General features: G+C 41.2%; 1 protein-coding gene and 4 pseudogenes across 1 annotated transcript; 1 reads left to right on the forward strand and 4 right to left on the reverse strand.

Annotated features, from left to right (window-relative positions):
* Positions 1-3,531: 3,531 nt before the first annotated feature.
* LOC143327262 (UDP-glucuronosyltransferase 2C1 pseudogene) lies at positions 3,532-5,234 on the reverse strand (annotated as a pseudogene).
* A 2,613-nt stretch (positions 5,235-7,847) lies between these two features.
* LOC143327041 (UDP-glucuronosyltransferase 2C1 pseudogene) lies at positions 7,848-9,470 on the reverse strand (annotated as a pseudogene).
* A 2,621-nt stretch (positions 9,471-12,091) lies between these two features.
* Positions 12,092-13,702, reverse strand: LOC143327021 (UDP-glucuronosyltransferase 2A2 pseudogene; annotated as a pseudogene).
* A 4,662-nt stretch (positions 13,703-18,364) lies between these two features.
* Positions 18,365-19,361, forward strand: LOC143327461 (P2Y purinoceptor 1-like). The gene has a single exon (XM_076741812.1). It carries the CDS (start codon positions 18,365-18,367, stop codon positions 19,349-19,351), a length of 987 nt encoding a protein of 328 aa, XP_076597927.1. The 3' UTR covers positions 19,352-19,361.
* A 2,875-nt stretch (positions 19,362-22,236) lies between these two features.
* On the reverse strand, positions 22,237-23,843 carry LOC143327140 (UDP-glucuronosyltransferase 2C1 pseudogene; annotated as a pseudogene).
* Between the last annotated feature and the right edge of the window lie 2,517 nt (positions 23,844-26,360).

Genomic DNA, 26,360 nt, shown 5'->3' on the forward strand with positions numbered 1-26,360 from the left:
GTCAAAGTGCAGAAAAACTCCCATATTATTTTCTTTAAAAGCTGTCACACTGTCTCACTGTGTTAGCAAACAATTGCCCGCATACACACCCAGTAGACACGGAGGTCACTGTGAAGTAATGTTTAGCACCAGTTATGCAGTCAAAGTCCTTGTGCACCGAGAGATGAGAGAATCACACGTCAGATATGTAGTATCAAAGTGTGAAAACTTCAGTGTGAAGTCTTCGGTGTGCACAGAATGTTATGAAATGTAAAATATTAAACTTTGACTAAAACCAACAGATGTAACATCGCAGTGCTCACAATCAAATCTGTGATTCGTCTGCTCTGAAAGTTTGGTCTGTGTGGCAAATGATCATCATCATCATCTTAAACTGTAGCACAGGGCACAACTGGCCATCACAGGATATAACTAAACCACAAAGTGGATGCAGTACCTGACTGAGCTGTAGTGTAGACCCAGTTTCAGATCAAACGTCAAATGAGAAGACAAGAAAGAAAACAATGAAAGCTTTGTCTGGAAAAAAAAAAAAAAAAAATCTCATTTGTGGTTTTTAAATAATCTCTCAACACAAGTAAGATTTTTCTGAGCAGCAGTTACAGTAATGATGAAAGTCATGTATTAATGAAACAACAGGCCTCTTCCTGTGATGTGTGAAGAAATGTTTCTGAACGATCTTCACATTGTCCATAAAAAGTTAAAGCACACAGATAGCAGCACACAGTTTGTTCGCAAAATCCTCACCTCAGAGTGTGTGATGTGTCCCTGCAGCCATGAAGAATCTAGTGTCTGAGGATATATTCAGCAGCTGAAAAGCAGGTCAATGTATAACTCTACAGGTCAGATGAGGCCATCTCTGCAGCCAATTTGCCCCCCCCCCCCCCAACCCTCCTCTCAGGTTTTTTCCTGTTACAGCTGTTCTGGTTTCTGGCTGAACACTAACATTTTTACAAACTTCCAGAATACAACATTTCACAGAAATATTAAAGTGGTGCTTAGCCAAAGTTCTGGCAAGTGTAAAGCTTTCAAACCCAACTATGATTGTACTGTAGTGTAGCACATACATGTTTGTGCATCAACTTTGAGCTTTGAGTTGGACCATTCATCTTCACTCCAATCAGTGGTTGACATTTGGCACTGTAACAGTTTGTTTTGTTTAATAAGATTTAATCATGGAGTTGGAGTTCGAAAGAAGTGAGTTCACTGGACTTCTCCATTAGCTGTAGCAGCAGATACAGCAGATATTTTTGAGCTTGTCTCACATCAAGAATATCTTCTGGAGGTGTTTGCTGGGCCTGTAGACCACTGCTGAGGGCAAGAGAAAGTCACACACATCTTACAGAACTCTTGTAGCAGAACTGGTCTGTAACTGACCATTATTATTAGAAGACCACTTTGGATTGTCTAATGATGTAGAAGCATGTAAGAGTTGTTTTACTTTCTATCAGTAGTATTCCCTTTTATATCTACATTAATTAGCATTCCCATGTCCCCAATCTATACTACATACTAAGTCTAGGCAGTGAATACTACACAATAATGGTCATGGTATAATGTTAGTGGTTATATTTACCATTTTACACCTTTTTTTTTTTTTAACAAAAGGAAATGATAAAATATGTGTTCCCAATGATGGTTGAATCCAGGGCAACTGGACTCTGTTGTAGGTACAACCTCGATTCAGAAACAGCTGAGATGCTGCATAAAGCAAATAACACAAAATGTGATAACTTGCGAATCGTTTTTGACATAAACTCAACTGAAACCAGCAAAAAGACAATATATTTAATGTTTTTCCTCATCAGCTTCATAGATTTTTGTAAATATCTGTATATTCTGAATCTGATGCAGCAACACAAGACTGGGAAAGTTGTGGAATGCTCCAAAAACACCTGTTTGGAACATTCCACAGGTAAACAGATTCAAAGGTAACAGGTGATAGTATCATGATTAGGTCTGAAAGGGGCATCCTGGAAAGGCTCAGTTGCCCACAAACAAGGTTGGAGTGAGGTTCACCACTTTGTGAACCCCTGAATGGATAAAAGAGATTACTGCATGAACTCAGGGACACTTTGTGCCAAACCAGTTTGTTAACTAAGTGATGGGGAGTCCCAGATATTAAACCTCTCATTATCGAGGTCACTCATACCACCTGGCTCTTCAGTGGTTGTTGAAACAATGTTCAACATAAACATTATCTGAATTCTTCCCATCTTTTAACCTCCAAGCTGTTCAGAGAAACACAACCTTGATATCTCTGCAATCACAGGACTGTATACTCTGATCCACCCTTGATGAATAAGGCCTTTAATTAATTTTGTGCTCATTTCTGTAGGTCTGACTCATGACTGATCATTTCCCTTTTCCAGATTCCCTTAATTGCCCACTCATTTCCATCTCTTACATCACCAGTTCATTTTTGGCATTTTTGCAAACCCAAATCTACGTGTGAGGATTTTTCTGCTGGCACCTGTCATGGCCAGGTCGCGCCCTCGTTATTTCCACTGTGTTGTGTGTGTGTGGAGTGGGCGTGACCTCCCTTCAGGCTCTGCTCCTCCTGCACTCCTGCCATCAATCAGCTCATCAGCCTCGCAGTATTTGAGCCCCAGCACTTCACACTGCGGTGGTTACTGTGGTGGAGGTGTGCTCCAGGCCCCTCTGGTGAGATGCACGTTCTTTGTATTTTTATACTGGATTGTACTAAGTATGTTTTCCTTATGCTTAAAATCTGACAGCACCACCCTCTCACACACACACACACACACACACACACACACACACACACACACACACACAAGCTTGAAATTGTTGTTCATCCTGTTGTACATCTTAAAAAAGAGGACATGTCATGGGTGGTTAAATAGAGTCTATGTAGCTTGGCAGATAAGTTGTTCCCTTGTGTGTCTGAACAGTGCTCTCAACCCTCTGGTTTACCTCCATGGAAATGATGATATTCTTGTTCAGCTCAGACAGCAGGACAGCAGCTCCAGCAAGCTCGTCAGATGTTCAACAGCTTAGCAAACTGTAGCCGTGTGTGAAATTTAACACAAGTAAACATGTTTCAGGGCAACTCTATGAAATTCAGAATTCTGTAAAAGGCTCACTTAATCACTCCAATTGTGTCCCTTGTAAGAAGTATGAAATATAACAACATATATTTTATCTTAATATAATTCCATAATTATTCGTTCTGTTTATTTTTAATCATGATTATAAATGAACAAAACAACATATTGTCTCCAATTAAGTGATTTTTAAATCTATAACTTTTATCACAGGCATTGCAATATACAACTAATAATAATTAATTTCCAGGGAAGAGGACAAAAAGAACATTGTAAAACAAATTCATGGTGCACTCTCATTGTTTAAAGATGAAAAATTTATCCCTCTGCAAACTGATTTTCAATTTACAAAAAGACAGTTCAGATAACAAAATAGCACTGATAATTTCAACATTTTAACGCTATTATAGGATTAGAATTTTCATCACTTTCACATTGATATTCATGTAAGTTCTGTATATTGTTCCTGTTGTTGTTATTCCATAGTTTCTGTAAATTACTGGTCTGTATTGTCTTACTCTTATCTACAGTATCAAGTTTGTTTTATCATTATGTTGTCTAATCATTCTTGGACTTGTATGTGGACCTCTTCATCCTCATCAAATGTCCAATGAGACATTTACAGGAAAGCCAAACTAAAGCGATGATCAGCAGACCAAATGCTACAAAGACTGCCATCACATCTAGACAGTGATAAGCATACCATGGCAACCGATATGACTCAGTGCGCAGATGTGCCGCGCCCTTGTGCCTCATGACGTACTCTATCCAGAAAAGGGCACTGTCCATGGGTTTTATGGGTTTGTCGTGATGCAGCTGTGACAGTTTGAGCATATTCTGTTTGTATGGCTTTTCTGGGTCTAGAATATTCTTCAGAGCACTTGTCAGGGACTCAACATCTATTGTTGTCACGTCAACAAACTCAGCCACCCCCCGAGCCTTCATTCGGACCATGTTGTCATACTGGTCAAAGATCAAAGGAATGCCCAGAACTGGGACACCGTGGTAGATGGCCTCGTAAAGCCCATTAGTACCCCCATGTGTGACAAAAACCTTGGTTTTAGGGTGACCTAGAATATCAGTTTGAGGCAGCCATTTAACCAGTTTGGTGTTGTTTCCCAGAGTTGTGGGTCTCTTCCCAATGTGCCTCCACACAACTTTCTGAGGGAGGTTGGCAAATGCTGAGGCGATGATCTCTGACATCTCAGGGCCGAGGTCACCCAGCAGGGTCCCCAGAGTCATGACGACCACACCATGTTCACCAGAACTCTGCACAAAGTCCTCTAAATCTGATGAAAGAGGTTTGGCCGGCTTACCCTGGAACCCTCCGATGTAGACAACATTAGGCATGGTTGGACGAGGCAACTCGAATGTGAAGTCAACCCGTATTAGCCAGATATCAGCTCCCTGGATGAGAGACATGGCGCTGACATCAGGTCCAAAATATTGATCGCACACAGCCTGGTAAGGTGGATTTGAGACATAGTAGTACATGTAAACTAACATACCATGACGGATAATATTATCAAGTCTTTGGAAAAAGTCCATCTTGTCAGAGTATTCAGAGAACAATTGGGGCACATAGGACAGAGGAGAAGGGGCGATGGCAAAGTGTGCTTCTCCATTGAAAAGCCAGCGCACATTTAAAACCATGGGAAGCTGGAGATAGTGTGCCAACAGTACTCCGCCTGGAAGTCCAGGGTCAGTCAGACAAAGATCATATCCAGTTTCCTTCAACTCCTTAATCAGTGTCTTATTCTCAAAGATGCTGGTGACCAGTTTTGCCACAGCTACCTCGTTCTCCCCTATCAGGTTGAAAATGTTCTTATAAAAATCCAGAAACGCCCATGGTGAGCCTCTCCTCCGACGGATCTCTATTGACCTCTTCAAAAATGAGGTCATGAAGTCTTGGCTCTCAAGGTGTTGGGAACTTTCCTGGGTGATGGTGATGGAGGTGTAATGAGGTGAAAATTCAGAAACATACCAGCTGGTGGAGGTACGTATTACCGTTATTTGATGGCCCTGAGAATGAAGCATCTCCACCAGGATTTTCATGTTAATCCAGTGGCTCCCATCCATAGGGAAAACCAGCACTTTTCCAGCATCACAACTGAAGGACAGAGTTGCTGAAAACAGCATGACGAACGCCAGGGCTGGATATGACCCCATCACTGTAGAAGAGACACAGGGATACACTGCAGTGGTTTCCATTTCAGGGAAGAACTGATCAACACCACTTTGGGAATACAAGAGAAGAAAGAAGCATGTACACTCAAGAGGCAAAGTGAAATTGTCATCATTTTATATGGAGTAATCTCATTTTGATTGTTTCTTGGTTCTATTTTAATGTTTATACCACAGCTGATGAAAGTAGGGCCTGTGGATGGAGGGTGAAGTCTCGGGTTAAAGTTAAGGTAAAGGTTAGGCAAGTAGTGGTTATGGTTATGGTGAGGGGAAGTCTCCAGGAAATGAATCTAAGTCTATGCAATGTCCCCAAACGTGACAGAAATACCACTGTGTGTGTGTGTGTGTGTGTGTGTGTGTGTGTGTGTGTGTGTGTTTGTTTGTTTGTGTGTGTTTGTTCAAATTCCTGATGAGGCCAATGAAGCCCATGAGGCCCCCCATTTCCTTAAGGCATGATCAACTTTCCACTTCTTTCCCAAATGTCTCCAGCTACTCTCTATGTGTAACATTGAATTTATGTTGTGTTTCTATTCACCACTCTGTGACACAATATAACTTGTCTTTTCTAAATCAGATCATTCATTTTACTCTTTGTACAGCGGCTGAATCTGTTTGTTTTTTGCCTTGGGCTGTGTAATGTTTAGCACCAGTTATGCAGTCAAAGTCCTTGTGTACTGACACAAGAGAGAGTCACGAATCAGTTATGTACGATCAAAGCGAGATATGTAAAGTCTTCAGTGTGCACAGAATGTTATGAAATGTAAAATATTAAACTGACGAAATTTAACAGATGTAACATCGCAGTGCTCACAATCAAATCTATGATTCGTCTGCTCTGAAAGTTTGGTCTGTGTGGCAAATGATCATCATCATCTTAAACTGTAGCACAGGGCACAACTGGCCATCACAGGATATAACAAAACCATAAAGTGGATGTAGTACCTGACTGAGCTGTAGTGTAGACCCAGTTTGAGATCAAACGTCAAATGAGAAGACAAGAAAGCAAAGAAAGAAAACAATGATAGCTTTGTCAGAAAAAAAACCTTATTTGTGGTTTTAAATAATCTCTCAACACAAGTAAGATTTTTCTGAGCAGCAGTTACAATAATGATGAAAGTCATGTATTAATGAAACAACAGGCCTCTTCCTGTGATGTGTGAAGAAATGTTTCTGAACGATCTTCACATTGTCCATAAAAAATTAAAGCACACAAGCAGCAGCACACAGTTTGTTAGCAAAATCCTCACCTCAGAGTGTGTGATGTGTCCCTGCAGCCATGAAGCATCTAGTGTCTGAGGATATATGTAGCAGCTGAAGAGCAGGTATTTGTATATCTCTACAGGTCAGACGAGGCCATCTCTGCAGCCAATTTAATTATGCCGATGCCCCCTCCAAACCCTGCTCTCAGGTTTTTTCCTGTTACAGCTGTTTTGCTTTCTGGCTGAACACTAACATTTTTTTCAAACTTCCACAATACAACATTTCACAGAAATATTAAAGTGGTGCTTAGCCAAAGTTTTGGCAAGTCTAATGCTTTCAAACCCAACTATGATTGTACTGTAGTGTAGAGCAACAGCTTGATTATTACAGAATATGTATTTTGTTAGAAAAAGAGTAAGAATGAGGAAAAAAGGAAATAAACCAAAACATATTTAGTGAATTTGTTATTCTGCTGTCAAAACTATGTTTCCTTATCAAAGAGTACAGATTTGGTAAGATAACTTGGCGTCTTAGTACTGCACTGCATGTTTGTGCATGAACTTTGAGCTGGAGGACGTTGGACCATTCATATTCACTCCAGTCAGTGGTTGACATTTGGCACTGTAACAGTTTGTTTTGTCCTCATTGAGTGACAATACAACATTTCTCCCAGTTCTGCTTTAACTGCCCTCCTCCAGTTGAGGTCTCACATTAACTGCTGCCATTTTACAGGTGCATTTAGAAAAAGATCAAATTCAGCTGATGATTTACATTCATTTCCTTGAGAGTAACAGTAACCTCAGCCAAACGTCTGGCTGTGTGCCTGTGGTACATACATGTTTCATGGCAATTCTATGAAATTCAGAATTCTGTAAAAGGCTCACTTAATTGCTCCAATTGTGTCCCTTGTAAGAAGTATGAGATATAACAAAATATATTTTATCTTAATATAATTCCATAATTGTTCCTTCTGTTTATTTTTAATCATGATTGTAAAACAACCCAAACAACATATTGTCTCCAATCATGTAGTTTTTATATCCAGAATTTTTATAATCACAGGCATTGCAATATACAACTAATAATAATTCATTCCCAGGGAAGAGGAAAAAGAAAAGAACATTGCAAAACAAATTCATGGTGCACTTTAATTATTTCAAGATCAAAAATTTATTCTTCTACAAATTGATTTTCAATTTACAAAAAGACAGTTCAGATAACAAAATAGCACTGATAATTTCAACATTTTAACGCTATTATAGGATTAGAATTTTCATCACTTTCACATTGATATTCATGTAAGTTCTGTATATTGTTCCTGTTGTTGTTATTCCATAGTTTCTGTAAATTACTGGTCTGTATTGTCTTACTCTTATCTACAGTATCAAGTTTGTTTTATCATTATGTTGTCTAATCATTCTTGGACTTGTATGTGGACCTCTTCATCCTCATCAAATGTCCAATGAGACATTTACAGGAAAGCCAAACTAAAGCGATGATCAGCAGACCAAATGCTACAAAGACTGCCATCACATCTAGACAGTGATAAGCATACCATGGCAACTGATATGACTCAGTGCGCAGATGTGCCGCGCCCTTGTGCCTCATGACGTACTCTATCCAGAAAAGGGCACTGTCCATGGGTTTTATGGGTTTGTCGTGATGCAGCTGTGACAGTTTGAGCATATTCTGTTTGTATGGCTTTTCTGGGTCTAGAATTTTCTTCAGAGCACTTGTCAGGGACTCAACATCTATTGTTGTCACGTCAACGAACTCAGCCACCCCACGAGCCTTCATTCGGACCATGTTGTCGTACTGGTCAAAGATCAAAGGAATGCCCAGAACTGGGACACCGTGGTAGATGGCCTCGTAAAGCCCATTAGTACCCCCATGTGTGACAAAAACCTTGGTTTTAGGGTGACCTAGAATATCATTTTGAGGCAGCCAATCAACCAGTTTGGTGTTGTTTCCCAGAGTTGTGGGTCTCTTCCCAATGTGCCTCCACACAACTTTCTGAGGAAGGTTGGCAAATGCTGAGGCGATGATCTCTGATATCTCAGGGCCGAGGTCACCCAGCAGGGTCCCCAGAGTCATGACGACCACACCATGTTCACCAGAACTCTGCACAAAGTCCTCTAAATCTGATGAAAGAGGTTTGGCCGGCTTACCCTGGAACCCTCCGATGTAGACAACATTAGGCATGGTTGGACGAGGGAACTCTAATATAAAGTCAACCCGTATTAGCCAGATATCAGCTCCCTGGATGAGAGACATGGCGCTGACATCAGGTCCAAAATATTGATCGCACACAGCCTGGTAAGGTGGATTTGTGACATAGTAGTACATGAAAACCAACATGCCATGACGGATAATATTATCAAGTCTTTGGAAAAAGTCCATCTTGTCAGAGTTCTCAGACAACATTTGGGGCACATAGGACAGAGGAGAAGGGGCAATGGTGAAGTGTGGATCTCCACTGGAAAGCCAGCGCACATTTAAAACCATGGGAAGCTGGAGATAGTGTGCCAACAGCACTCCGCCTGGAAATGCAGGGTCAGTCAGACAAAGATCGTATCCAGTTTCCTTCAACTCCTTGATCAGTGTCTTATTCTCAAAGATGCTGGTGATCAGTTTTGCCACAGCTGCCTGGTTCTCCCCTACCAGGTTGAAAATGTTCTTATAAAAATCCAGAAACGCCCATGGTGAGCCTCTCCTCCGACGGATCTCTATTGAACTCTTCAAAAACGAGTTCATGAAGTCTTGGGTCGCAAGGTGTTGGGAACTTTCCTGGGTGATGGTGATGGAGGTGTAATGAGGTGAAAATTCAGAAACATACCAGCTGGCGGAGGTACGTATTACCGTTATTTGATGGCCTTGAGAATGAAGCATCTCCACCAGGATTCTCATATTAAGCCAGTGGCTCCCATCCATAGGGAAAACCAGCACTTTTCCAGCATCACAACTGAAGGACAGAGTTGCTGAAAACAGCATGACGAACGCCAGGGCTGGATATGACCCCATCACTGTAGAAGAGACACAGGGATACACAGCAGTGGTTTCCATTTGAGGGAAGACATGATCAACACCACTTTGGGAACAAAAGAGAAGAAAGAAGCATGTACACTCAAGAGGCAAAGTGAAATTGTCATCATTTTATATGGAGTAATCTCATTTTGATTGTTTCTTGGTTCTATTTTAATGTTTATACCACAGCTGATGAAAGTAGGGCCTGTGGATGGAGGGTGAAGTCTTGGGTTAAAGTTAAGGTAAAGGTTAGGCAAGTAGTGGTTATGGTTATGGTGAGGGGAAGTCTCCAGGAAATGAATCTAAGTCTATGCAATGTCCCCAAACGTGACAGAAATACCACTGTGTGTGTGTGTGTGTGTGTGTGTGTGTTTGTTTGTTTGTGTGTGTTTGTTCAAATTCCTGATGAGGCCAATGAAGCCCATGAGGCCCCCCATTTCCTTAAGGCATGATCAACTTTCCACTTCTTTCCCAAATGTCTCCAGTTACTCTCTATGTGTAACATTGAATTTATGTTGTGTTTCTATTCAACACTCTGTGACACAATATAACTTGTCTTTTCTAAATCAGATCATTCATTTTACTCTTTGTACAGCGGCTGAATCTGTTTGTTTTTTGCCTTGGGCTGTGTAATGTTTAGCACCAGTTGTGCAGTCAAAGTCCTTGTGTACTGACACAAGAGAGAGTCACGAATCAGTTATGTACGATCAAAGCATGATATGTAAAGTCTTCAGTGTGCACAGAATGTTATGAAATGTAAAATATTAAACTGACGAAATTTAACAGATGTAACATCGCAGTGCTCACAATCAAATCTATGATTCGTCTGCTCTGAAAGTTTGGTCTGTGTGGCAAATGATCATCATCATCTTAAACTGTAGCACAGGGCACAACTGGCCATCACAGGATATAACTAAACCAGAAAGTGGATGTAGTACCTGACTGAGCTGTAGTGTAGACCCAGTTTGAGATCAAACGGCAAATGAGAAGACAAGAAAGCAAAGAAAGAAAACAATGATAGCTTTGTCAGAAAAAAAAAAAAAAAAAACCTTATTTGTGGTTTTAAATAATCTCTCAACACAAGTAAGATTTTTCTGAGCAGCAGTTACAGTAATGATGAAAGTCATGTATTAATGAAACAACAGGCCTCTTCCTGTGATGTGTGAAGAAATGTTTCTGAACGATCTTCACATTGTCCATAAAAAATTAAAGCACACAAGCAGCAGCACACAGTTTGTTAGCAAAATCCTCACCTCAGAGTGTGTGATGTGTCCCTGCAGCCATGAAGCATCTAGTGTCTGAGGATATATTCAGCAGCTGAAAAGCAGGTATTTGTATATCTCTACAGGTCAGACGAGGCCATCTCTGCAGCCAATTTAATTATGCCGATGCCCCCTCCAAACCCTGCTCTCAGGTTTTTTCCTGTTACAGCTGTTTTGCTTTCTGGATGAACACTAACATTTTTTTTCAAACTTCCACAATACAACATTTCACAGAAATATTAAAGTGGTGCTTAGCCAAAGTTTTGGCAAGTCTAATGCTTTCAAACCCAACTATGATTGTACTGTAGTGTAGAGCAACAGCTTGATTATTACAGAATATGTATTTTGTTAGAATAAGAGGAAGAATGAGGAAAAAAAGGAAATAAATCAAAACATATTTAGTGAATTTGTTATTCTGCTGTCAAAACTATGTTTCCTTATCAAAGAGTACAGATTTGGTAAGATAACTTGGCGTCTTAGTACTGCACTGCATGTTTGTGCATGAACTTTGAGCTGGAGGACGTTGGACCATTCATATTCACTCCAGTCAGTGGTTGACATTTGGCACTGTAACAGTTTGTTTTGTCCTCATTGAGTGACAATACAACATTTCTCCCAGTTCTGCTTTAACTGCCCTCCTCCAGTTGAGGTCTCACATTAACTGCTGCCATTTTACAGGTGCATTTAGAAAAAGATCAAATTCAGCTGATGATTTACATTCATTTCCTTGAGAGTAACAGTAACCTCAGCCAAACGTCTGGCTGTGTGCCTGTGGTACATACATGTTTCATGGCAATTCTATGAAATTCAGAATTCTGTAAAAGGCTCACTTAATTGCTCCAATTGTGTCCCTTGTAAGAAGTATGAGATATAACAAAATATATTTTATCTTAATATAATTCCATAATTGTTCCTTCTGTTTATTTTTAATCATGATTGTAAAACAACCCAAACAACATATTGTCTCCAATCATGTAGTTTTTATATCCAGAATTTTTATAATCACAGGCATTGCAATATACAACTAATAATAATTCATTCCCAGGGAAGAGGAAAAAGAAAAGAACATTGCAAAACAAATTCATGGTGCACTTTAATTATTTCAAGATCAAAAATTTATTCTTCTACAAATTGATTTTCAATTTACAAAAAGACAGTTCAGATAACAAAATAGCACTGATAATTTCAGCATTTTAACGCTATTATAGGATTAGAATTTTCATCACTTTCACATTGATATTCATGTAAGTTCTGTATATTGTTCCTGTTGTTGTTATTCCATAGTTTCTGTAAATTACTGGTCTGTATTGTCTTACTCTTATCTACAGTATCAAGTTTGTTTTATCATTATGTTGTCTAATCATTCTTGGACTTGTATGTGGACCTTTTCATCCTCATCAAATGTCCAATGAGACATTTACAGGAAAGCCAAACTAAAGCAATGATCAGCAGAGCAAATGCTGCAAAGACTGCCATCACATCTAGACAGTGATAAGCATACCATGGCAACCGATATGACTCAGTGCGCAGATGTGCCGCGCCCTTGTGCCTCATGACGTACTCTATCCAGAAAAGGGCACTGTCCATGGGTTTTATGGGTTTGTCGTGATGCAGCTGTGACAGTTTGAGCATATTCTGTTTGTATGGCTTTTCTTGGTCTAGAATATTCTTCAGAGCACTTGTCAGGGACTCAACATCCATTGTTGTCACGTCAACGAACTCAGCCACCCCCCGAGCCTTCATTCGGACCATGTTGTCGTACTGGTCAAAGATCAAAGGAATGCCCAGAACTGGGACACCGTGGTAGATGGCCTCATACAGCCCATTAGTACCCCCATGTGTGACAAAAACCTTGGTTTTAGAGTGACCTAAGATATCATTTTGAGGCAGCCAATCAACCAGTTTGGTGTTGTTTCCCAGAGTTGTGGGTCTCTTCCCAATGTGCCTCCACACAACTTTCTGAGGGAGGTTGGCAAATGCTGAGGCAATGATCTCTGACATCTCAGGGCCGAGGTCACCCAGTAGGGTCCCCAGAGTCATGACAACCACACCATGTTCACCAGAACTCTGCACAAAGTCCTCTAAATCTGATGAAAGAGGTTTGGCCGGCTTACCCTGGAACCCCCCGATGTAGACAACATTGGGCATGGTTGGACGAGGGAACTCTAATGTGAAGTCAACCCGCATTAGCCAGATATCAGCTCCCTGGATGAGAGACATGGTGCTGACATCATGTCCAAAATAATGATCGCACACAGCCTGGTAAGGTGGATTTGAGACATAGTAGTACATGTAAACCAACATGCCATGACGGATAATATTATCAAGTCTTTGGAAAAAGTCCATCTTGTCAGAGTTCTCAGAGAACAATTGGGGCACATAGGACAGAGGAGAAGGGGCGATGGCAAAGTGTGCTTCTCCATTGAAAAGCCAGCGCACATTTAAAACCATGGGAAGCTGGAGATAGTGTGCCAACAGCACTCCGCCTGGAAATGCAGGGTCAGTCAGACAAAGATCGTATCCAGTTTCCTTCAACTCCTTAATCAGTGTCTTATTCTCAAAGATGCTGGTGATCAGTTTTGCCACAGCCGCCTGGTTTTCCCCTATCAGGTTGAAAATATTTTTATAAAAATCCAGAAACGCCCATGGTGAGCCTCTCCTCCGACGGATCTCTATTGACCTCTTCAAAAACGAGGTCATGAAGTCTTGGCTCTCAATGTGTTGGGAACTTTCCTGGGTGATGGTGATGGAAGTGTAATGAGGTGAAAATTCAGAAACATACCAGCTGGTGGAGGTACGTATTACTGTTATTTGATGGCCTTGAGAATGAAGCATCTCCACCAGGATTTTCATGTTAATCCAGTGGCTCCCATCCATAGGGAAAACCAGCACTTTTCCAGCATCACAACTGAAGGACAGAGTTGCTGAAAACAGCATGACGAACGCCAGGGCTGGATATGACCCCATCACTGTAGAAGAGACACAGAACTTACTGAACAAGTATTTGCAGTCCAAACATTTGTCAATGTGCAGAAGAACTCCCATATTATCATCTTTAAAAGCTGTCACACTGTCTCAGTGTGTTAGGAAATTATTGCCCGTATACACACTCAGTTGACATGGAGGTCACAGACCCCATTTAAGGTGTGACGGGCTGTGCTCCCACATCACTTATTTCCTATATATCTCTCACAAAAAAGGGCAACACTCGCAGCATACTGCTAACTCTCACAGGAGCCAGTAAAAACAATAACCTTGAGGTGTCATGGGGCCAGGAACAAGATGGAAACAAGCAAGCAGCACAGTGTGGGTTCATGAGCTCTTAGCTTTCTAGATGTTAAACTAGAACGATTTGTGAACCTTGTCTGCCATTTGGTTGTGGAAAGTTAGCCTACAGTGGGTTGATCGGAGCCTGTATGCTTGAAACAGACTGGAAAGGGTTATAAATACAATATTAAAGCATAACAGACCATGGCTTTTCCAAGTGGTTTTACTGTTGCTGCTGCTGTCACAAAGACAACCAGACTGCTCTCCATTTCCATACACTGCAGTGGTTTCCATTTCAGGGAAGAACTGATCAACACCACTTTGGGAATACAAGAGAAGAAAGAAGCATGTACACTCAAGAGGCAAAGTGAAATTGTCATCATTTTATATGGAGTAATCCCATTTTGATGGTTTCTTGGTTCTATTTTGATGTTTATACCACAGCTGATGAAAGTAGGGCCTGTGGATGGAGGGTGAAGTCTTGGGTTAAAGTTAAGGTAAAGGTTAGGCAAGTAGTGGTTATGGTTATGGTGAGGGGAAGTCTCCAGGAAATGAATCTAAGTCTATGCAATGTCCCCAAACGTGACAGAAATACCACTGTGTGTGTGTGTGTGTGTTTGTTCAAATTCCTGATGAGGCCAATGAAGCCCATGAGGCCCCCCATTTCCTTAAGGCATGATCAACTTTCCACTTCTTTCCCAAATGTCTCCAGCTACTCTCTATGTGTAACATTGGATTTATGTTGTGTTTCTATTCACTCCTCTGTGACATGATATGTCTCGTCTTTTCTAAATCAGATCATTCATTTTGCTCTTTGTACAACGGCTGAATCTCTTTTTTTTTCCCCTGGAGCTGTGAACTGTGTTATGTTTAGCACCAGTTATGCAGTCAAAGTCCTTCTGTACCGAGATATGAGAGAATCACACATCAGTTATGTACAATCAAAGCGTGACATCTTCAGTGTAAAGTCTTCAGTGTGCACAGAATGTTATGAAATGTAAAATATCAAACTTTGGCTAAAATTAACAGATGTAACATCGCAGTGCTCACAGTCAAATCTATGATTCGTCTGCTCTGAACGTTTGGTCTGTGTGGCAAATGATCATCATCATCTTAAACTGTAGCACAGGGCACAACTGGCCATCACAGGATATAACAAAACCATAAAGTGGATGTAGTACCTGACTGAGCTGTAGTGTAGACCCAGTTTGAGATCAGACGTCAAATGAGAAGAGAAGTAGCACAAGCAGCAGCACACAGTTTGTTAGCAAAATCCTCGCCTCAGAGTGTGTGATGTGTCCCTGCAGCCATAAAGAATCAGGTGCCTGAGGATATATGCAGCAGCTGAAAAGCAGGTCAATGTATAACTCTGCAGGTTAGAACAGGCCCTTTCTACAGCCAAATGTAAATATACAGATGCCCCCCCCCCCCCCCCCAGCCCTACTCTCAGGTTTTTTCCTGTTACAGCTGTTCTGCATTCTGCCTGAACACTAACATTTTTACAAACTTCCAGAATACAACATTTCACAGAAATATTAAAGTGGTGCTTAGCCAAAGTTTTGGCAAGTCTAATGCTTTCAAACCCAACTATGATTGTACTGTAGTGTAGAGCAACAGCTTGATTATTACATGTATTTTGTTAGAATCAGAGGAAAATTGAGGAAAAAAGGAAATAAACCAAAAGATATTTCGTGAATTTGTTATTCTGCTGTCAAAACTATGTTTCCTTATCAAAGAGTACAGAGTTGGTAAGACAACTTGGCGTCTTAGTACTGCACTGCATGTTTGTGCATGAACTTTGAGCTGGAGGACGTTGGACCATTCATCTTCACTCCAGTCAGTGGTTCACATTTCGCACTGTAACAGTTTGTTTTGTCCCCATTGAGTGACAATACAACATTTCTCCCAGTTCTGCTTTAACTGCCCTCCTCCAGTTGAGGTCTCACATTAACTGCTGCCATTTTATTGGTGCATTTAGAAAAAAATCAAATTCAGCTGATGATTTACATTCATTTCCTGGAGAGTAACTGTAACCTCAGCCAAAACCTAACTGTAATCAAAGTCTTCACCTTAAATTGAATGATTTACGTTATGGGGACTTCCGTTTTGTCCCCAGACGGAAGATGAGTCCCCACAATGTGACTGTGTCAAGAGATTTATGTCCTCACAATGTAATACAAGTCCATACTGACACACACACCACACACACACACACGCACGCACACACACACAGTTAAGCATCTCTTGATGGCTGTAGCAAAGCTTCCCTTAATTGTTTATTGATGCCATAAGAGCTTCTGTTGTTTTTACCGTCCGTTATTTATCTTTTTCTCTTATTTCTCCTGCATTTGTTGCAACGTCGGTTGTTGCTGTTTGCTGCTGTTAGCGTTAGCATCATGTTAGCAAACACCTTGAATTCTGCATTGTGTTGGTTCTTTCAATGTTGTATACAATTTCAAGTTACAGGAGATGCCTTTCACCTCTCTTATTTACAGTTTAGCAGAGCATAGCTTGCTGTCTGAGCTGCTTTTACCATCATTTGTCATCCTAAAACATCTCCAAACTGTTGACATTGCTCCTCTTCCTACCTGCTCAACTGACAAGAGGTTAGAGTTGCATTGCTGTAAAGTGGTATCAGGTGCTATAGCACCAGAGTAGTTTTATGAGTACAAGTGCATGCACACTTTATCAGACTTGATACCTGATACTGATATCAGGGCTGCTGTGTCTCACCACTTCTTTCGACTTTAGCCTTTGAAACTTTATTTATCCCACACTGGGGAAATTCACAGAGAAATGCAGTAATTAGAAACTGCATATAATGCTGCATTAGAACTAAAATATATTATACTCAGGCAGTATCATATACTTATATTCTCATACTTTTTACTCCTAATAGACTTTTACACATCCCCATCCTCACTTGTGAATCCCTGCTAAACTAATGGTATTCAAATTAGCCTTAAATGTTAGCATGACAGACGAAGTGTCAAAGATATTGAACATGTGAAACATTTCCCTTGTATAACATCAGAACATCTGACTAATGACTGATCATTTCCCTTTTCCAGATTCCCTTAATTGCCCACTCATTTCCATCACTTGCATCATCAGTTCATTTTCGTTATTTTTGCAAACCCAAATCTACGTATGAGGATTTTTCTGCTGGCACCTGTCATGGCCAGGTCGTGCCATCATTATTTCCACTGTGTTGTGTGTGTGTGTGTGTGTGTGTGTGTGTGTGTGTGTGTGTGGAGTGGGCGTGACCTCCCTCCAGGCTCAATGCTCTGCTCCTCCTGCACTCCTGCCATCAATCAGCTCATCAGCCTCGCAGTATTTGAGCCCCAGCACTTCACACTGCGATGGTTACTGTGGTAGAGGTGTGCTCCAGGCCCCTCTGGTGAGATGCACGTTCTTTGTGTTTTTATACTGGATTGTACTAAGTGTGAAAAATCTGACAGCACCACCCTCTCTCTCTCTCTCTCTCTCTCTCTCTCTCTCTCTCTCTCTCTCTCTCTCACACACACACACACACACACACACAGAGTCATGTATACATAATTTATGGATTTATGGGGACATTACATGGACTTACATTCATTTCCTGGAGAGTTCCTCTTACCATAACCAAAACCACTACTTGCCTAACCCTATCCCTATCTTTAACCCCAGTCCCCCATAGGGAAGAGGAGTCCCCACGATGTGACTGTGTAAACAGCTTTATGTCCCTGCAATATAAGAAATACACACAGAAAGAAAACTTATGTTGCACTACCAGACACACCTCTCCACTTCTCTGCTCATACCGTGATAAAGCTTTTCATAAAGGCTTGCTAAAACCTTGACTTTGTCACCACCCTCTGGTCAGTATTTTCCATTAATGTCACCATGGATGTCACCAATTTGGAAATTTCCTCACTGTGGGACTAATATAGGAATATCTTATCTTATCTTATCTTATCTCATGACTGCTCAGCATCAGAAACAAACTTGGCTTTTATCCAACAGTGTGTTTTTCCTTTATAATGAGCATTACAGCCTCACAGAACCATCACTACACAAAGGTAAAAAGTATGCACAAGTCTTCATCTTCCAGCTCACCTGCAGTTTGTTAAAGCGTATAAAGGTGATAATGTGAAAGCAGGGTTCATCACAAAGTCGTTCACAAACAAGCAAATAAGACATTACAGATGTTACACATGTGTATATTAGTCTGTGATCTCAGATCTACATCTGAGACAGCAGGGTTTCAAAGAGGAAGTCTTATTTGAACAAATAGTAGGTCACGTGGTCTTTCAGCTCACACAAGCAAGATCACCCACAGACGAAACAGTTTGTGCCAACTTCTTTTCAGTAGGCAGAATGAATAAAAGCCTCTGTCCTCGTGTCAGTTTCCACTTTGAGCACAGGTTCCTGCCTCCTGTTTACATCTCAGTATTCATCATTGGTCTGGTGGCTAATGGATGGGGACTGAAGTCTTTGCTGCACAACTGGAAGAAACTGGGTAACATCAACGTGTTTGTTCTCAACCTTGGACTCGCTGATTTTTTGTACCTGCTCACACTCCCATTTTTGGTGGTGTACTACTTCATGAAGAGTAAATGGATCTTTGGGGATACATTCTGCAAGATAACAAGATTCTGCTTCCACCTGAATTTATATGGCAGCATTGGGTTCCTTACTTGTATAAGTGTGTACAGGTACTTGGCCATTGTCCATCCAATGAGAGTGAAGGGAAGAATAACTGTCACTCACTCTGTGACCATCTCAGTCATGGTTTGGCTGTTGGTGAGTGTTCAAAGTCTTCCTGACATGTTTTACCCCAAAACATTCGGAAACAGCACTGAACAATGTTTCGGTACCACCAGTAAGATCCATGTTGAGGATTACCTGAAATACAGCCTTGGATGGACGCTCACTGGGTTCTGTATCCCATTCCTCATCACACTGGGCTGCTATGGACATGTGATCATCGTTCTCTGCCGCACGAACACCATCGACAAGGTTCTGAAACAGAGAGGTTTGAGGTTGTTGTTCATCTTGATTCTTCTCTTCTCTGTTTGTTACATCCCCTATCACGTACTCAAAAACCTCAACCTCTGGTCAAGAGTTCTGTCCAAACAGCGGATGTGTCGTGGATGGTTCAGTCGAGTCTACGTTGCTCGTCAGATAAGTCGTGGCCTTGTGTGTCTGAACAGCGCTCTCAACCCTCTGGTTTACCTCCATGGGCATGAAGATATCCCCGCTCAGCTCAGACAGCTGCTCCAGCAAGCTCGTCAGATGTTCAGCCGTTTGTTTCAGTCGCACTCCGGCCGTGAGCGAGTGGCACAAACTGCAGGTGACATTTAACAAGTTAAGATTTTAACGTGAAACATTGGAGGACAAACAGCTGAAACAGCAGCTCTTGCATACACTTACATACACTTTTTATTCTTTGCCTGAATAAGACTTTTGCTGTACAGGGGTACATTTTTTATCTTTATCATGATACTTTAACCACATACTGGAAAATGTTCTAAATAAACAGGAAATTCAGACAAACTACGCATCTTGGTGTTGGTATGCTTCTTTTAGAACAGGGTTGTAGTTACTGTATTTGCAGTTGCTAAGATCTGGGAAGTCATCACCACAACAAATGGAACGAGTTGCAGAAACCCAATACTTTTACCAGTTTAAATCACTTTATTTGTAGCTAAATATAAAAAGTGAGTGCACCTGACATGTCTGTAATTATCCCTCACTGTGCACAAAGAGTTTTGTTATTTTAGTAGAATCAGGGTGTCAGCTTGTAAAGCATGATAATAATTTTTCTGTTCCTTTTTCTTTCATCCTTTACATTAGATGAATGTAGTTGTTTTCTGAAACCTAATCTAACTTCGTGTTTTTCTCTACTGGTTGTCACATGACATGTTTTATCTCTTTGAGTAATCAAGAATATCCATTTGCTCAAGACCATTCAGATAATCTGTTGGGTTAAACTGTGAAAGCTGCAAGAGAGAAACAACACCTGGTGTGAGCATTAGGTGTGTTTGTGCACACATTTAAGATCTGAACAGGAAGTCCTCTCGGTTCAAAAAAATCACACATTCCCCTCACCTCAGAATTCATGTTGCATTTCTAGAAAACCCCATCACACTTAGAGAGACATAACAACATAAATAAAAGGTATATGTACACCTCACAGTTTATCTTTACTGAAGACTAAAGATCATCATGTTTGTTCTCAAACTTAGACTTTGACGTTTGTACCTGCTCACACTCCCATTTTTGATAGTGTACTACTTTTCTGAAGAGTAAGTGGTTGTCTCTAGATGCATTCTGCAAGATAACAAGCACTGAGTAAAGCACTGTGGTACACAGAATCTAAAAGGTGGAGTGTACAAGAGGCATGCATGCATGTAGACAACATCACCACAGTCCAAAGCACTTAAAGCTTTTTCCTGGCTAACAACAGACTTGTGTAACCAGGGGATTGGAAACAAGCCCTAGAAAAAGTCATGGATTTAGTTTTCCTGGCATTAAGAACTAACTCGAGCCCATGTAGTGAGACCTAAAGTTGTTGAAATGCAATCTGATCATAAATTGCTTGGCTCAACTGAGTACACCACTGTGTCATCTGCATACTGGTGCAATTTAGCAGCTTGCAAGTCCTTGCCCATGTTATTTTTAAATATAGAAAACAAAAATCACTGAAAAAGTCTGATTTAAGACCATCTGTAAGAACACATTACACACCTTGATGGCCATTATCCTGCTTGTACCATGGTCAGTTATCAGAAAAACAAATGTATACCATTGATGAATATTTTCATGCAATTGGCTGCATATTTGCAGTCAACATCTAGTTCTTCACAATCCACTCAGTTTTCCTGCTAACACATGAGGGTTTCACTAACACCTGCAACAATCATTACCATCCAATAAGATTCTTATCCAATGGAAACATTGTTCACGACTTCAGTCTGAGATGGGGAAATATTTCTGGTCAACTCAGCTCATGGAACTTTTTGACTAAGCTATGAGCCAGTAAGCTAACATTATGCTATCAAGATTTAAAGTCAGTAACATTGTGTACAATTATCACAAATGACAGCCGGTTTGTGCTGCCGGCCGCAGACTAATGTAATGAGTTTAACAGCGAACTGGATGTGAGATGATCACTGTTGTGTATCTGTTTTATTTATTCAGTTTTTTCCTAATGTTGATTTGTCTGCAGCTAGCTTATGCTAATGCAACAAGAGGATTGTAGGTCAGATTAGATATATTGTCTTTATTGGAGGTAATAAAAGCACTTATAGTTTTTGACATCTGCAGAAGAAATCGATAGGTTGATCACTGTTACAGTTCCAATTAGTCATTTGGCAGACGCTTTTATCCAAAGCGACGTACATATGAATTCACACACCAATGGCACGGCATCAGGGGCAGTTTTGGGATTCAGTATCTTGCCCAAGGATATTTCGGCACGTGGACTGCTGAGGCCTGGGATCAAACTACCAACTTCCTGATCAGTGGATGACCGCTATACCTCCTGAGCCACAGCTGCCCCTTTTAAGGGAAACAAAAGGAAAATGTTGACAAATGCTTTTACTTTCCAAACAAAGACATCTGCTCTTTAAATTATGCATGTTATTTATCTATTCCCTAGAAAAATCGGACATCAGCTTGCTAATACTAGCAGGAAGTGAAAAAGCTAAACTGAGCATGTGCCATTTTTGTCATTCTGACACTGAACTGACAGTGGCAGGAAGGCACAATTTTTGAACTTTGACAGCATTGAGATGATTGGCTAACAGAGGTCGTGGTGAAATCTGACCGGTTTAACTGAGAGAGTGAACAGCCTCAGTCAGCGGATTGAGTTGAAAGCAGGAACAGACCAAACACTGAGAGGGGGAGTAAATAATAATAAGTGTAAGTGTGAAGATAGTACCCTAAGCTTCATCTTTGTTCTATATTCAAGCAAGGACAACTGAGGCTCACAAACTTTATTATTTTATTCATCAAAGTTAAGATCAACCAGAGCTTCAAGTTTTTCAGAATCAGTGGTTTTATAGAGTCTCAGTGCTCAACACTTCCATCCCTCTGATTTACCTTCATGGAAATGAAAATGCCCCCGTTCAGCTCAGCTCATTGTTCTTTGTTGTTGTTCCATAACTTTTGTTACATTGCAAATCACTGGACTGTTTTATCTTACTTTCATAAACAGTATAAAGCTTGTTCCTTCATTATGTCATCTAATCATTCTTGGACTTGTATGTGGACCTCTTCATCCTCATCAAACGTCCAATGAGACATCTGTAGGAAACCCAAACTAAAGCGATGATCAGTAGACCAAATGCTGCAAAGACTGCCATCACATCTAGACAGTGATAAGCATACCATGGCAACCGATATGACTCAGTGCGCAGATGTGCCGCGCCCTTGTGCCTCATGACGTACTCTATCCAGAAAAGGGCACTGTCCATGGGTTTTATGGGTTTGTCGTGATGCAGCTGTGACAGTTTGAGCATATTCTGTTTGTATGGCTTTTCTGGGTCTAGAATATTCTTCAGAGCACTTGTCAGGGACTCAACATCTATTGTTGTCACGTCAACAAACTCAGCCACCCCCAAGCCTTCATTCGGACCATGTTGTCGTACTGGTCAAAGATCAAAGGAATGCCCAGAACTGGGACACCGTGGTAGATGGCCTCGTAAAGCCCATTAGTACCCCCATGTGTGACAAAAACCTTGGTTTTAGAGTGACCTAAGATATCATTTTGAGGCAGCCAATCAACCAGTTTGGTGTTGTTTCCCAGAGTTGTGGGTCTCTTCCCGATGTGCCTCCACACAACTTTCTGAGGGAGGTTGGCAAATGCTGAGGCGATGATCTCTGATATCTCAGGGCCGAGGTCACCCAGCAGGGTCCCCAGAGTCATGACGACCACACCATGTTCACCAGAACTCTGCACAAAGTCCTCTAAATCTGATGAAAGAGGTTTGGCCGGCTTACCCTGGAACCCTCCGATGTAGACAACATTAGGCATGGTTGGACGAGGGAACTCGAATGTGAAGTCAACCGGCATTAGCCAGATATCAGCTCCCTGGATGAGAGACATGGTGCTGACATTATGTCCAAAATAATGATCGCACACAGTCTGGTAAGGTGGATTTGAGACATAGTAGTACATGTAAACCAACATGCCATGACGGACAATATTATCAAGTCTTTGGAAGAAGTCCATCTTGTCAGAGTTCTCAGAGAACAATTGGGGCACGTAGGACAGAGGAGAAGGGGCGATAGTGAAGTGTTCATCTCCACTGGAAAGCCAGCGCACATTTAAAACCATGGGAAGCTGGAGATAGTGTGCCAACAGCACTCCGCCTGGAAGTCCAGGGTCAGTCAGACAAAGATCATATCCAGTTTCCTTCAACTCCTTGATTAGTGGCTTATTCTCAAAGATGCTGGTGACCAGTTTTGCCACAGCTGCCTGGTTTTCCCCTATCAGGTTGAAGATGTTCTTATAAAAATCCAGAAACGCCCATGGTGAGCCTCTCCTCTGATGGATCTCTACTGACCTCTTAAAAGACGAGGTCATGAAGGCTTGGTTCTCAATGTGTTGGGAACTTTCCTGGGTGATGGTGATGGAGGTGTAATGAGGTGAAAATTCAGAAACATACCAGCTGGTGGAGGTACGTATTACCGTTATTTGAAGGCCTTGAGAATGAAGCATCTCCACCAGGATTTTCATGTTAATCCAGTGGCTCCCATCAGGGAAAACCAGAACTTTTCCAGCATGACAACTGAAGGACAGAATTACTGAAAACAGCATGACGAATGCCAGGGCTGGATATGACCCCATCACTGTAGAGGAGACACTGAGTTTACTGAACAAGCATTTGCAGTTCACACATTCCTCAAAGTCCAGAAAAACTCCCATATTATCATCTTTAAAAGCTGTCACGTGTTAGCAAGCAATTGCCCGTATACACATTCAGTAGACATGGAGGTCACATGACCCCATTTAAGGTGTGACAGACTGTGCTCCCACATCATTTAATTCCTATATCTCTAACAAGAAAGGAAGACACCTGCAGCATCCTGCTAACTCTCACAGGAGCCGGTTAAAGCATGCATGCACACCTTTTGTTTTTTGCAGGCAGTTCAGTGTAACATGAAACAGGTCACATCAACTCCACTTTAAGCTCTGAGAGAATGCGTAACTGAACTGATACGTTCTCATCCATTTTTTCGTGTTACGGTTGTTTTGCTTTCTACCTGACCGCCATCTGGATACCATTTTACAAACTTCCAGAGCGGAACGGCTCACAGAAATATAAAAGTGCTGCTTAAGCAGAATGCAAACAGGTCTAACATATTCAAACAAGCTACAGTTTTTGTCTCTGCTCTCAATCACTTCACACCATTGCAACAGTTGTTTATTCATACAATATGTATTTAGTTAAAAGATATCCCTCTTCCCGCCTCTTCTCTCCACACGCATACACAAGAGTGAGGAAAAAAGAAAAAAAAAATAATAATAACATATTTAGGTAATTTGTTATACTGCTGTCAAAACCATGTTTCCTTATCAAAGAGCACAGTCAGGTATCTTTCTTTTAATAACAAATCAATGTAATGTCCCCACTTGACTGTGGATAAGCCTTGAGTTAGAGTACACTGGACAGAATTTTAACCATCCATTGCCTGGAGTTGCCAGGTCAGCCTGCATGACCAGGCATCTTCATTCACTAATGGTCATTTTGTCATGGCCAGCGAGCACAGGCGACAGGGATAGGACTCGAACACAGAAGCAGGCAGACAGGATCAGTTCAATGATTTATTTACAGAAGGTCTATAGTCTTCCATAAGGCAGCCTAGAAAACCTCAGACAAGGTTTAAAGACTAGAAAGCAATGGCAAAAGCACATGCTAACTTTGATGATCTGGCAAGGGAAGAAAGGGCCTAGTTAAATTTCTGTTGGGCCGATGAGGGGAAGAGACACAGGGCAGGCCATTTAACATAAAATATCACTACAACAACAGTGTGGATACCTGACCTGAGCCCAGTGGGACCCGTTGGGACCCGACAGGTTGGGCTGGATTCACACAAAAGAGATGATAGAAATGATGGTTGGGTTAGGTTGGATTCAGTCGTGTTGGCTGGAGTAGCCTACTTGACATGGTGCTATCTAGAAACATTGAAATGACTTTAACTATGAAGTTCATTTGTTTAGCTGCACTTAAACTCACTGTATTTCACTCAAACTTTAGTTAAGCAATTAGAATAAGGTTTTTACTCATGTAATGGAGCTAAAGTGACAATAAATTAAAATACCAACAGTCAGGCTGACATCTTCTTACACTGTTTACATATAGCAGCTAGCAAAAAAACCCATTTCTGACCTGACTGTCATTGTCCGCATCAATCTTGATCAAATCAACATGAAAGGCCTTTACGGTTCTTAGGAATATGTTATAATGAGATGATATCAGATACATAGTAGTAGTAGCAGGAATAATACACTGTGGTCTTTGGGATAGAAAAGATTTTAACCAAGCGAGCACCAGGCCAGAGACGACAAATGGTTTTCGAGTTGGTGTAGGTGTATACCATGATCACAGGTATCGAAAGCCACAATGAGAAGCAGTAATCAAAACACAGAGGTGCAATTGAATCAATAGAGAGCAAAATGTCACTCAGCACTTTACTAAGTGCAGTTTCAGTGGAGCAACAGGCCCTTTCATAAGTTCACATTTAACCACAGCAGTCTTAAAGCTGGTGGGGACAATGCAGTTGTAAGTGATGAATTAACAATATTGAGCTTTGGACGTTCCAGAGATGGCCAGAGGTCTTTAAAAAGTTTAGCTGAAGGAGGAGGCAGGCAGTTTGTTTAGAAGCTAGAAGCAGTTTAGGCAACCTGTCCTGTAGGCCTGCTTAAGAGCATGTGTTTGACCTTTAAACAGGGTATAGACTTCCTTGACCGTCCAGTTTTGGTTGAAGGCGCAAAAGGGATTAGTTGAAGTTCCAAGTACAATTTTCAGCAGGCTCTGTTGCTGTCATGGAGGGAGCAAGACTGCTGGCAACCGTTCTTTAAATGCACCTAAAGTTTCCTGTCCCACCAACTAATCACCAGCAGAGCCAGTAGCCAATCCAGTGGGTTGCTAAGTAAGATTAATAAATTACCACCATGGCCAAATAATTTCCAATTGCCAGTCTCTCATTTACCAGCGCTGGCTTATCACTGATCAATAGCTGCCTTCAACAAGGATATAGCTGCTGCTGACCCCATAGTCCCTAGAAAAAAAACCCTTAAAAGGGCCTGAGGTCCACGTGGTCTACACAGTACCACAAGGTGGAATCCATTTCACTGGACAAA

The sequence above is a fragment of the Chaetodon auriga genome, chromosome 10 (assembly GCF_051107435.1).
Source record: "Chaetodon auriga isolate fChaAug3 chromosome 10, fChaAug3.hap1, whole genome shotgun sequence".
In the NCBI taxonomy this organism is placed as follows: Eukaryota; Metazoa; Chordata; class Actinopteri; order Chaetodontiformes; family Chaetodontidae; genus Chaetodon; species Chaetodon auriga.